The 14105-nt window shown below is 40.0% G+C and overlaps 2 protein-coding genes and 1 long non-coding RNA gene across 3 annotated transcripts; 2 read left to right on the forward strand and 1 right to left on the reverse strand.

Annotated features, from left to right (window-relative positions):
- Positions 1-6082: 6082 nt before the first annotated feature.
- Positions 6083-8367, reverse strand: LOC120258093. The gene is made up of 3 exons (XR_005535950.1): positions 8183-8367; positions 7884-7954; positions 6083-6406 (listed from the first exon to the last, which is right to left on the reverse strand). It is a non-coding gene; the product is annotated as an uncharacterized LOC120258093 (long non-coding RNA).
- A 912-nt stretch (positions 8368-9279) lies between these two features.
- LOC120258577 (geraniol 8-hydroxylase-like) lies at positions 9280-9753 on the forward strand. The gene has a single exon (XM_039266037.1). The coding sequence runs from the start codon at positions 9280-9282 to the stop codon at positions 9751-9753; it is 474 nt and encodes a 157-aa protein (XP_039121971.1).
- A 3-nt stretch (positions 9754-9756) lies between these two features.
- LOC120258578 (geraniol 8-hydroxylase-like) lies at positions 9757-10749 on the forward strand. Its single transcript, XM_039266038.1, is given in 4 exon segments — positions 9757-9785; positions 9787-10021; positions 10054-10189; positions 10192-10749. Coding segments are annotated over 4 exon segments (909 nt in total). The 3' UTR covers positions 10701-10749.
- The last annotated feature ends 3356 nt before the right edge of the window (positions 10750-14105 follow it).

Below are 14105 nucleotides of genomic sequence, written 5' to 3' on the forward strand. Positions count from 1 at the left end.
AATGAAGTTTGAAATATAGCTCCAATTATTGTTTTTTGTTCAATTGGACAACTTGCAAATTGCAAAAATGATATATATGTTAAATGAACTTAGGAATGCAAAATCTATAAGGATGCAGGCTTTACTTTTGTGAAGTGGCACATTGCACTTCCTGAATGAGACATGTACTAAGAGTACATTTTGCAAATTAGATTTTAATATGATCAAGCAACAAGCTTTTGGTTGTGGTTTTTGTTTTTCCTGTATTATGAAAATTGACAAGTCCAAATTGCTACATGCATCCTTATTTATTGAATGAACGACGTCTAAGCTCACATGCTCAGCCATGAGCTGAGACTCGAGCACAATAACACCAACATTCAAGTGAATCAAGTGAACAGGACCCAAGGACGCGGAGGCGGCAGTAATGGTGGTCGTGGCAATAACGGCAGCCGGAACTCCGGTGGGCACACTTCGGGCAAGAGCCCCTATTGGGGGAATTCGAACCAGGGTTGGAAGAAACAGCTCTGCCAGATTTGCTTCCGCGACAATCATGATGCATCTCGTTGTTATCACCGCTTCTATCACAACTATGTTGCTAATGACGCCCAGGTTGCTGCAGCTATAACCAACAGCTACGCCATCGACTCCAACTGGTATGCAGACACGGGCGCAACTGATCACATTACCAACGACCTAGAGCGCCTGACAACCAAGGAGTGCTACACCAGCAATGATCGTGTTCAAGTCGCCAATGGTGCAGGTTTGTCCATTGCTCATGTTGGTAATTCATCGATTACTACTGCTCGTCGCCCTTTAAAACTGAAAAACATTTTACATGTACCGAAAATCAATAGACACCTTCTCTCTGTCCACAAACTTGTTTCCGACAATGATGCCTACATAGAGTTTCACCCTAATTTTTTTCTTGTCAAGGACCGGGCCACAAAGAACATTCTTCTTAAGGGAATCTGTCAAGATGGCCTCTACAACATTCCAAATAATCCACCTAGGCGAGCCCTTATTTCTGTCAAAGCCTCTTCTGAACTTTGGCATCGTCGACTGGGACATCCTACACCTGCAGTTGTTCGTCAGATCTTAGCAGAGAATAGCCTTGCTGTAGTCCAAAATAAAGAGTCTAGTGTTTGTAGTGCTTGTCAGCAAGCCAAGGCTCATCAATTGCCTTTTGTTCTTTCCTCCCATGTTTCATCAAGCCCTCTTGAACTGGTACACACCGATGTTTGGGGACCAGCTCAAGTCTCTGTAAGTGGCTATCGCTACTATGTAAGCTTTGTTGATGATTACAGCAGGTTTTCTTGGATTTATTTCCTCAAAAACAAGTCTGATGTAGAATCCATTTTTCTTCAATTCTAATGTCATGTTGAACGATTACTAGGTAGAAAAATTCTTGCTGTACAATTAGACTGGGGTGGTGAATACCACCGATTGCACAAGCACTTCACTCGCGTAGGCATAACACATCGAATCTCTAGTCCTCACACACATCAACAGAATGGTCTTGTTAAGCGAAAGCACAGACACATAGTTGAGACAGGCATATCACTCTTAGCTCAATCTATTATGCCAATTCGATTTTGGGATGAAGCTTTTTCACTCTGCTTGCTACCTCATTAATAGGATGCCAAGTCATGTGATCCATGGAGACACACCTTTACACCGTCTCCTTGGAGTAAAGCCTGACTACAAATTCATGAAAGTGTTTGGGTGTACATGCTGGCCCAACCTGAGAGCTTACACCCCAAACAAACTCAGCTTCAGGTCCAAAGAATGTGTGTTTGTCGGTTATAGTGCTAGTCACAAGGGTTACAAATGCCTTGATCGACAAACAGGGAGAATTTATATCTCTCGAGATGTTATTTTTGATGAGAATGTTTTTCCCTTCCAAACTCAACAAATACAGTCCAATTTTCCTGCACAAACACTTCACCAACCAGTGCTACTTCCCTCTGTCACAAATCCAAACCAATACACCGAATCTTACCTGACTGACACAAACCCGGCAACAGAGAACCCCGCCAACATCTCCTTCAGTAACCCATCGAGCAGTTCAGTAGTCGATGATTTATCTACTGACAATGGACCTAATGAAAATGTTGCTGATCAAATTGGTATAGCTGTTTCTGAAACTGCAGGTTCTCCCAGTACTCTAACGGAAAATTCAGCGGCAGCCACTCTTATGTCAGAGCCTCAGCACAATGATGCTCAACAGCCCTGTCACCCAATGAGAACAAGACTTATAGACAATATTGTCAAACCCAAAGAGTACACAGATGGAACTGTGCGATATTGTGTAGTAGCTCACACACAGTCAGCAAAGCATGTACCTGCAGAACCGAGTACTTATGTTGAAGCAATGCAACATGATCAGTGGAAACAAGCTATGGATACTGAATATTCAGCATTACAAAAAAATCAGACGTGGACACTTGTTCCTCCAAAGAAAGGAGTGAACCTTATTGACAGCAGATGGGTGTTCAAGGTCAAGAGGAAGGCCGATGGTTCTGTGGATCGCTATAAAGCCAGGTTAGTAGCCAAAGGATTCAAGCAAAGGTATGGGGTTGACTATCTAGACACTTACAGTCCAGTGGTTAAACCAACCACCATTAGAGTTATTATCTCACTGGCTATTTCCAGAGGTTGGAAGATGAGGCAGATAGATGTGCAAAATGCCTTCCTGCATGGTTTCCTGAAAGAAGAAGTTTACATGTCTCAACACCCTGGTTATGAGAGCTCACAAGTACCTTCAAATTACATTTGCAAGCTCAACAAAGCACTATATGGACTGAAACAAGCCCCCCGTGCTTGGCACTCACGTCTGACTGACAAACTACTGAGCTTGGGGTTCAGTCCATCACAAGCTGACGCGTCTTTGTTTGTTCTTAAGCAAAATTCACTCACAATGTACATGCTCATCTATGTTGATGATATAATTATTGTGAGCTCATCCTCAGTTGCCACTGACAAACTTATTCAACAATTGACAGTGGATTTTGTAGTGAAGGACTTGGGAGAGCTAAACTACTTTCTGGGTGTAGAAGTTGTTCCTGACAAAGGTAGAGTTGTACTATCACAAAGAAGGTATGCTCAAGATCTTCTGAAAGGAGCCAACATGGATAAGTGCAAGCCAATCTCCACCCCCATGGCAGCCAATGAGAAACTGTCAAGAGATCATGGATCAGAGTTAATAGGTGAAAATCAATTTCAGTACAGGAGCATTGTCGGAGGGCTACAGTACCTGACCATAACAAGACCAGATCTCTCTTTTGTAGTAAATAGAGTATGTCAATTTATTCAGACACCCACGGACAAACATTGGGAAGCTGTCAAAAGAATACTCCGGTATGTGAAGGGGACAGTTGGTCATGGACTGAAAATTCAGCAATCAACCAATGATATATTGAGTGCGTTCTCTGATGCCGATTGGGCAGGCTCTCCTGAAGATCGACGCTCCACTAGTGGGTTTGCAGTTCTGTTGGGATCAAATCTTATATCGTGGAGTTCACGAAAATAGCAAACCATCTCGAGATCTAGCACTGAAGCCGAATACAAGGCCATTGCAAATGTGACAGCTGAACTCATATGGCTTCAGACCTTACTCAGAGAGCTTGGCATTTATCAGTCTTCAGCGCCTATACTGTGGTGTGACAATCTTGGTGCAACGTATCTCACGTCCAATCCAGTGTTCCATGCTCGCACGAAGCACATAGAGGTGGATTTTCACTTTGTCCGGGAACAAGTTGCTCGTCAAGCACTAAAGGTTCGTTTCATTTCTTCAAAGGACCAGCTAGCTGATGTTTTTACCAAGGCGTTGCCCAAGGCTCCATTCACGCAGATTTGCCACAATCTCAACCTAGTACAACGAGGTTGTGATTGAGGGAGACTGTTAAAAGAAAATAGCATGTCATACTTGTAATTTGTGTTGAGTCATTGGGTCAACTATCATGTAATCGTGTGTTATGTGTGGCGTGAATTTAGGCTTGTGACCGCGTCCTCAGGGAACGTGATGATCTGCTCAACCGCGTCAATAGGGGTGTTGGGCAGGTCCTACTTCCTTGGATCTTATGTAATGTCTTGGATATATAACTGAGAAGTAATCTAAGAGCAGGGTAATTGAGTTCGGTCAATTCAATTGACTTGTGATTTCTTTTAATATGTACCCTTATTTCCAAGCAGTGAATTTCAATCAAGTTAGTGTTTTTCCATTTCAAATCTCTTTGCTGTGTCTTCTCGTGTGAGTGTGTGAGTGCAAGTGTGAGGCGTTTGAGTGCTTGAGTTTTATCATTAATAATTGTGATCAGTTACATGCTATATATTGGAAATTGTAAGGTTTGGAGTTTAGAATATCAAGGGATGTTTGTAAAGCCTATATAAAGGGCTATCTTTGTAGTGACTTGTCAGGAGGTGAAGATTTGAAAGTAAGGTTTATATATATATATATAAAAGAGTGGTGTTTGTTATTTTCCTTTTCCTAATATCTTTCTTGAGCATATATAACACTACCACCAAGATAGCATCTATGAACTCTGCGCAGATTACAATCCCTTTAAAAATGGGAACAGAACGGCCGTTGCGAAATTCAAAGCCAATCATAGCAGGTGCAAAATCAATTTCAAGTCTTCAGGCAACTAGAACCAATCTAGGAAACTTCATATGTATAGTACCAAGTGGGAGGCACTTCTCAAACCATATATCGACTTGGTCATGTTCATTCTAGATTGATCAGTTTCAAAATATGGGAAGATTTATGATCAATTACATGGGGAAGTTCAACATGATAAAAATTTTAGTTTGCAGAATGTGTTACCTTGGCACAATATACCTTTTTAGCACAAGGAAGACGTAATGGCTCTGTTTGCCATCTTCCTAATTACATGGTAGCTTCATTGTTGTCTTCTCCACTAACACTCGCATCTTCAAGTTGAGATGTTCTCATTAATTTTAACAAATTTCTTTGAATGTTACACAAGGCCTCCTCATCCAATGGTCTCTATTAGCTTTTGTTTTCGTTTTGGAAGAAAGAAAAGATTTCATGCAGACGTGGCATGTCTTTGGCTGAGTCAGCATATTTGTGGTCAAACCAAGCATGCAAGCTAACATGGCGAGGGGATGCTGAAGTAAAATTATGGCAGCTATGTAGGCTATTAGGGGTTGTGAATTATCAGGTAATTTCTCGGTGAAAATAAAGTGAAAATAAATAATAGTTGAGTGATTATTTTAATACATTTTAATAGTCGAGTGACTAAATTAATAATAAAAAAAAATTTGATGGCTCACTGAAAAAATCAATCCACTAGGTGTTCCTTTGCATGCCGCTTAAGTATATATTGCAGTTAATGATAGATATGATGGTTGTCTTTTGTTTGTAGCTGATCAATTAAGGCTTGAAATTTTTTTGTTTTGTTGTTATTAGTCACTACAGATCTAATTAAATTATTTGTTCCATACTTTTTAGATGCTAACAAATACTGACGCAGAAGCCAAAGTAGACGAGTATTGGAATTTTTCTTTTTAGTATTTACTATTTATTTATTTTTTCTATTTTTACACAAAGATATACCTTTACAATTACTTTCATATCAGATAAAAAAATCATAATCATAAATAAAATAATAAATATTAAAAAAATTATAAAACTCACGAAAATTAAGAAAAAGTAAAAGACAGCAGCTGCTCATTGATGGTCAGGCTACAAAAAATTTTTATGGTTCAATATCACAATTCAAGACAGAAATTACTTTATTTTATTTTTATATTTGAAAAATATGTAAAAGTTAGGGATATAGCCCTCAATCTTTATTTTCTTTTCCAGTATGATTTTAGATTTAATCTAAAATTTTCAAGATACTTCAAATCAAATATTTTAAAATTAATTCCATAGAAATTAGGATAATTTTATATCACCCAAAATCAAAGCAAAAGAATCTGTTAAGTATTATTGGTAGATGATTTGTAGGTAAAAAATTTGACAAATTAACGGGTATCACTTGAGTAGCATGTTTTGAAAAGCTTGTCTCTAGAATGTAACATTTTCAATTGATTTGCATAGGATGATAAAATCATTATTCCAAACAATCTAGTGAGAAGAGACTCCAATGGTCTCCAAATAGTTACATGTATGTGTTTTTTTACCATACTTGGACTAAGACCATATATGGTTTATTTGTTCCAACAATATATGTACATATAGTACCATATTTTCCGCCTTCCAAGTCTCCCAACCTCATGGAGACTAAACTTTGAGTTTTGTCATGTGAAGCCTTGGGAATTTCTCATTCAAAAGTACTTCAAGTCAAGAGAAGCAATCACAACTATCACGCCTCGACCCGTGAGCCCACGTGTTGCGATAACCATCGTGACAATCCCAAGGAAAGATACTCTACCACTTAACCCTTAGGGTACCGCAAGGCTGACCAATAATTTGAAAACAATAATATTTACACTAATACACAGCGGAAGGAGCAACAACAGCAACCAGAATAATAAACTAAATTAGAGGGGTTCACAAATGCACAGGGAAGCAACAACAACAGCACACAGCTAGTACAACAAGGGTTTAAGAGTTGTTTAGATACAAAACTATGCAACAAGGTTTACTACATACTAGTGTATCCATAAGTCAAACAACATGACCAAGATAAACATACATAAACTGAAAAAATACACAGAATATAGAACAGTAGTAAATGCTCAGAACGTTGCTACACAGTCGCACATACTACCTGAAAAAGGTTGGCAAGAGGAAAGAGGGGTGGGCAATTAACGTTACTCAGTGAGGGGCAGTTAGCACAACTCTAATAGAAATATACCACAATAATAACAGAAATCTCCAAATATGATACTTTACAAATAAAATAACTAGTTTAGCGCAAGAAAACATATAATAACAAACTTTAATACAAAAAAAATAACAAGAAAGATTAAATAAAAAGACATTCTACCTCAATTAGGGTTTTAGAATATCAAAGTGTGAAAATACTGAATATAGAGTTCCAGATTATAGGAATAAGCCAATCATGAAGCAAACATTCCATAATAAACATGTGAATCAAAATAGTTTCAAATTATAAGTATAACAAAGTAAATAACATGAGTTTCACAATAAGTAAACATAATACTAGTGTCAAATCAAATTTATGGGAGACTGTCCTCCCAAGAGCGACAGTTGGCTTCGCCCGCTCACAACAAATTCAATATGATATAACAAAAGAAACAATGGGAAATAAATCTAAACCCAGAATAACACAACACCCAACACTCACCCAACATAAAGCAACACCCAACACTCACCTTGCATAAAGTGGTCTAGAAACCTCCCTAAACATTCACCGCGGCAACAGCTAGGTTTAGAGCCGTCAAAATACTCATGCTCTTGATGTTGCCCCATCGGTTCACCACATGGTGACAATGGCTACCCAATGAATATCCAGTCAAGATTCTACACTTCTACCTGAATTAGCCCTTATAGTAATCAGTCGGTCTACCACGCCACCTCAAAAAGCTGGCCGTGGAGACCGCCTACTGTAGTAGGGTATCACAATCCAACCCAAACAAGAAGTATAACTTCACACGGAGTACAATAACCAACAATAACCAACAACAACAATACCTCAGTCATTTCCACAAGGAAATGATAAAAGCACAAGCAAAACTCAAGCTATTAACACAAATCAATTTACATAATCCAACACAAGAAACAACACGGAAATTCTTTCCTTTGAACACCAATTGTATAAAAGAAGCACCAAGCAATAAACTCATTCCAGAGTTAAAACTTATCAAAAGCAATTATAATAACCCACAAAACTCATTAAGCAAGATTGATTATATAAATATATAAATATGGGCAATCTTCTAATAGAGTCATGCTTAATAGTCTCACTCACAAGTTTGATGATTTCTCTTCCTCGCAAGCTAATCCTCGGTAACTCTTTGCCTCGAGTTAACGCCTCAACTTCTTGTCAATCACAACAAACAACATCAAATATTAGTATAAATATCAAAGGAAAGAAACCCTAGGTTCCATCTACCAAACAACCCTAAATCGATTCTAGGGTTGGCTCAAAGCTAGGTCTAAAGATTACCAATGAATTCATAAGGGTTAGAGCATCACTCTAATCCAAAGAAATCAAAGAAACAACCAAAGGTTAACGGTGCTACAGTAAACTCGAGAATGAAGCCTTACCGCACTCAAGAGGATGAGAAGAAGAGTTTGAAGTTTCGATTCGCCGTAAAAGTTCACCGAAAAATTTTTCTAGGGTCTGAGCACTCGGTCGAAATGAAGAAAAAAAAAGGAGAAGGAAAGAAAAATGGATTTAAAGGAAAGTTTCGGGACTGCAACATTGATGGACTGCTACAGTACCAGACTGCTACAACTGCAGGCCACTACAATAACAATCTGCTACAATTAAAAACTGCATATAGCTACAAGTTTCTACAGTTCAAGTCGCTATAGTGAACTGGTTCTAACAACAACCATTAAACATATTATTGACTTTTTGAGCACAATGACCACATCAATGAAAGACAAATTCACGATAGTGGATTTTGTCAAAGACCCTCAAAATAAACTTTATTATCATGATAACAAATGAATGATACATTTTAATTGTCATCTCCATAAAGCCATGTATCTCCACACTCTTTAACTATACTTTGAATTATTAATGGTGTCTTAATCACCCTTAGTGGTCGATTTGTCACTCATTTTGATTTTTTATGTATTGATTTTATAATTATTTTTATTTTAAAATTTGGAATGGTAAATCTATTTTTTTTTTTAAATCATGAATTATCATTATTTTTGTTTTTTAATAATAGGATTAAAGCCAAACACAGAGGAGATGATCAAAAGATTGAAGAAAGGTGGCAGATACCTTGCGCGTCACAACTAGAGAGCGATTGGGTCTCGGGTTCAGTGTCAGGCACTCAGATTTGTCACCGATGTCGCATTAATCACTTCTCCTGTCTTGGGTCCCGGTCGCGCCATGAGCAAGAGAAAGTGGTTTGCCCGTCTAATTCTAACTTAATAAGAGTCCTCTCCCTCTATGCTCTAGCTACCATTTCCCCATCTCGCTTGATCCAACACACTCCGGAACTGGAAGGAACCCCATGGAGACCATGCTTAGCGAACGGTTTTCATGGATCCCTTTTACACTTTTTTAGTGTCCTATCTATCCTGATAGTGAGAGCAATATCCTGTATCATTCTCAAGGACGTCAGCTTCCTCCGGGGCCAAGACCGCTACCAATCATTGGCAACCTACACCAAATCTCCGGCGACATGCCATACCGCTGCTTTGCCGTTCTCACCAAGACCTTCGGCCCTATCATGACTCTGCGCCTTAGCCAAGTTACCAATATAGTCGTCACATCTCCTGAGATTGCACGCGAGGTCTTTCAAAAGAATGACCTCATATTCTCAAGCCGCTCTGTTCCTGATGCAATCCGTGCTCTTAGCATTCACGAGAAGTCTTTAGTACGGTTACCAGGGAACCAAAGATGGAGGAATCTTCACAAGATTTGCACCACCGGGCTTTTCACTTCCCGGAGTCTCAACAGCACCAAGAGCCTCCGGAGCCAGAAGGTCCGTGAATTGATCGCTTATGTGTCCGAGTGTTGTGCCTCTCAGACGGCGGTAGACGTCCGATATGTCTCATCCACCACCATCCTTAACCTGTTGTCTAACACCCTATTCTCTGCTGATTTTGCAACCTTGAGCTCAGAGTCAAAGCTGGAGTTTGTAATTTTAACGTAGAAGATGGTGGAAGAGGCTGGACAACCAAACGTCAGATTTCTTTCCTTGGTTAAGAGTGCTGGACCTTTTGGGAGGAAGGCGGCGTGTCACGGCTAAGCTCAAGAAGATTCATGCAGTGTTTGATGAACAGATAGATCGGCGCTTAACTGCTACGAAAGAAGGGGAAGGAAGGACACATGATGATTTTTTGGATTCTCTCCTTCATGGTTTCAAGCTTGATAGACCCACTATGAAAGCTTTGTTTACCATGCGATCATCTCAACTTCGTTGATCATGCATTGCTATATACTATCATGATTTTTTCTTGAGCAGCTTGCTAAAGTAGTATTCTTGTTTTGGCAGGATTTATTTGCTGCGGAGATTGATACAAGCTCAATCACTGTGGAGTGGGCTATGGCAGAGCTGAATAAGAACATTAAGGCTATGGAGCGAGCAGAGTCGAGATAGCTGCTGTTATAGGGACAAAAAAGGAAGTTGTGGAATCGGACATTGAAAAGCTTCCTTATTTACAAGCAGTGGTGAAAAAGACCCTCCGATTGCACCCACCTGCGCCCTTGTTGCTACCTCGCACGACGCAGTCGAGTGTGGAATTTGGGCAGTACTTGGTGCCAAAAGGAGCGCGTCTTTTGGTGAACGCATGGGCCATCGGCGGAGATGCCACGCTGTGGTCCGACCCGGACGTGTTCATTCCTGAGAGGATTTTAGACAAGGAGATCGATTTCAAAGGACGAGACTTTGAGTTCATACCCTTCGGAGTAGAACGCCGGATGTGCGTGGGGATCTCACTAGCCTTTCGAATGGTGCACCTAATGCTTGCTTCACTGCTTGTGAACTTTGATTGGAAGCTACCTGATGGTATGGAACTAGAGAGTCTGGACATGAGCGAGGCGTTTGGACTCAGCTTGGCTATGTCCATTCCTTTGCGTGCCATCCCAAGTGTCAACTAGTTCCCAATTGCTAACGATTATACTCCAACTAAATCTTATTTCTTTTTTTTATTTTTTCTTGTTTTTTATTATTGATTATATAAAATTATGAAAATTATTTGATAAAACTCAAATCAATAATTAAATATCAGTAATTTATTTAATTTATACATATTACTTTAAATATACACACACGTGTGTAGATTTGTATCTATATTTATTTATGTATGTGTTATATATATACTTATGTGGAATGCATGTAGATATGTCACATTCTTTAAATAGAGAGAAAATACAACACATTTCCAACTTTACATATTTATATTTACATATTAATATTCATGACTATAATATTTTTAATCAAGATCATAAATTTTTTTTTTCTTTCCATGTCTCTTTCAGCTGATCAACCACCACAAATTAAAAATTGAAAAAAAAAAATTAATTTAAATTAGTGTCATAATCCAACCCTCCTATCATGCCTGCCTAAGCAAACACAGCCGGGGAATACTGTATTTAAATAATAATAAATATTCTTATCTTTATGTGGTGAACTGATGAGATGTTAGGACTAACATATATAGATACTGTGGCGGTTCGATGATTGTAGAAAAACCTAATTAAATGAACATATTATAATTTATAAGATTGCAAAAGTAAGCTTTCTTCTCCAGCCTGAGACTGAGAGGACACCGGATCGATTGAACTCATGGAGGTCGGGTTCAGTTTTGGGTTCTCATGGGTTTCTTTTGCACTAGCGCTCTTTGCCATCGTGATAGTGAGAGCAATTGGGAGGCGCAATCAAACCGGGCAGCTACCTCCCTGCCCCAGATCACTACCTATCGTCGGCAACCTACATCAAGTGTTCGGCAAGATGCCCCATGTATGCTTCACCCGTCTTGCCAACACGTACGGACCCGTCATGAGTCTCCGACTTGGCCAAGTGATCACCATCGTTGTCTCGTCTCCTGATATGGCGCGCGATGTCTTCCAAACGAACGACGTGGCCTTCTCCAGCCGCCCTGTTCCCGACGCCATTGTTGGGTATGTGGAGCCTGATTGTGTGACACCCCAGGAGGTGCGGGAGAGCATCGGTTTAGGTTGGAGGTGCGGGGAGAACGCCCGCATTAGGATACAAGGGTAATTTGTATATGATTAGGATTATAGTTTGATAATCTTGTAAATTGTACCCAGATAGGATTTGTATCCAGATAGGTTAGGATCTGGATAAGTTTAGGATCCAGATATGATTTACCCTCTTCCAGATATGCCTCAGAGTTCTAATCCAGATATGCCTCAAAGATTTAATCCAGATATACCTCAGATTTCTTCTATATATAGGCAGTCCCTTGTAAGATGTATGTGTGCTTCAGATATTGAAATAAAACCCTAATGCGGCCGTGGACGTAGGCAATCTTGCCAAACCACGTAAATCTTGTCTTTCTTGTGATTGTTTTCTACTTTATTTTTCTCTCTCGATCTTCAGTGGGAATCCGAATTCCCAACCACTGGTACCAGAGCCTAGGTTTGAAAATAAGAGTGGGAGCAGTGATGGAAGAAAGAAAGGTTCGAATTGAGAAATTCGATGGCAGGGACTTCGGATTCTAGAAGATGCAGATAGAGGACTATCTCTACCAGAGGAAGCTGCATGAACCGCTATCAGGGAAGAAGCCAGAGAGGATGGAGCAGGCGGTCTGGGATCTACTTGATCGCCAGGCGCTTGGAGTGGTTCGCTTTGACATTGACGAGGAACGTGGCTTTCAACATCGTCAAAGAGAAGACAACCGCGGATCTAATGAAGGCGTTATCAAATATGTACGAGAAACTATCTGCCTCGAACAAGGTGTATTTGATGCATCGTCTGTTTAACTTGAAGATGGTAGAAGGTGCATCCATTACGCATCACATTAATGAGTTCAATGTGATTACGACTCAATTGAGTTCCGTGAAGATCACGCTTTGAGGATGAGGTAAAGGCACTCGATTTTGCTATCATCCCTACCGGAGAGTTGGTCAACGACGATGAATCGCGAGTGAGTAGTTCGTCAGGAAGTGCGAAATTAAAGATGGAGGATATCCGAGATTTGATTCTGAGCGAGGATATTCGCAGAAAAAAATCAGGAGAATCGTCGGGATTAGCTTTGAGCATACAAAGCGCAGGGAAGGAGTCAACGTATAGGGTCGAAAAAAAGGATCACAAAGATATTGTCTACTGGAATTGCGATAAGAAGGGACACTTCAGTGAGTCGATGCAAGGCACCAAAGAAGAATAAGAAGAATCAATCGAAGATGACGATTCTCGCAAATTCGACCAGCAAGATGTTGAGGATGCTCTTGTTTGTCGTGGTTGACGATCCCTATTGAGTCATGGATTCTAGACTCAAAAAGGCTCGCTTTCACTCAACACATCGTAGAGAATTGCTACATAATTATGTTGCAGGAAAATATGGAAAGGTATATCTTGCTAATAATGAACCTTTGGAGATTGCGGGAAAGGGTGAAGTTCACATAAGGACTGCCAATGGAACACAGTGGAAGCTACAAGAAGTCAGGTATGTCCCAGGCCTGAAAAGAAACTTGATTTCCATGAGTCAGATTGACAATGCCGGATACACTATCATGTTTTGGAGGAGGATCGTGGAAAGTAACCAAGGGTGCAAGGATTGTGGTACAAGGCAAGAAGATGGGAACATTATACATGACTTCAAAGAGCGGAGATACAATATCGAGCTGCAGATTCTTCGATTGATTCAAAGTTATGGCATCGAAGACTTGGGGACATGAGCGAGAAAAAGGATGAAACTCAGTAGCATCAAGCGAAAAGTCATCAAATTTGAAGATCGGTTAATGTAGGTCTTTGTGAAGACTGTATTTATGGGAAGCATAAAAGAGTCAGTTTCTCAAAGTCTGCAAGAGTATCAAAGGCAAAAATGCTACAGTTGGTGCACAGTGATGTATGGGGGCCAGTTCTAGTAAGATCTCTTGGAGGCTCGCGCTACTATGTTACCTTTATCGATGATTCCGCTCGAAAGAGTCTGAGAATAGACAATGGTGGTAAGCCGGAGTATTATACAGAAGCTATGCAAGTGGAAGATTATGTCAAGTGGGAGTTAGCCATGAAAGAGGAGATGAACTCCCTAGAGACGAATCAGACTTGGGTGTTGACTAAGCTCCCAGAAGAGAAAAAAGCCTCACAGAACAAATGGGTGTACCATGTCAAGGAAGAACATGATGACAAGAAAAGGTACAAGGCCAGATTTGTGGTGAAAGGCTTTCAGTGGTTAATTGAGGATGAGACACTAGCACTGAAGAAGATACTTAGTGCAGAGAATCCAACAGACATGTTGACAAAGAGTGCAACCATCCAGAAACTGAGGTTATGCATGGCCTCAGTTGGCCTCCAAGTTGCTTGATAAAGAGGAGGCG

This window comes from Dioscorea cayenensis, chromosome 4 (genome assembly GCF_009730915.1).
Source record: "Dioscorea cayenensis subsp. rotundata cultivar TDr96_F1 chromosome 4, TDr96_F1_v2_PseudoChromosome.rev07_lg8_w22 25.fasta, whole genome shotgun sequence".
Lineage (NCBI taxonomy): Eukaryota > Viridiplantae > Streptophyta > Magnoliopsida > Dioscoreales > Dioscoreaceae > Dioscorea > Dioscorea cayenensis.

Coding starts and splice junctions, on each gene's coding strand:
- LOC120258577 (XM_039266037.1), top strand. CDS start 9,280: ATGCCATACCGCTGCTTTGCCGTTCTCACCAAGACCTTCGGCCCTATC.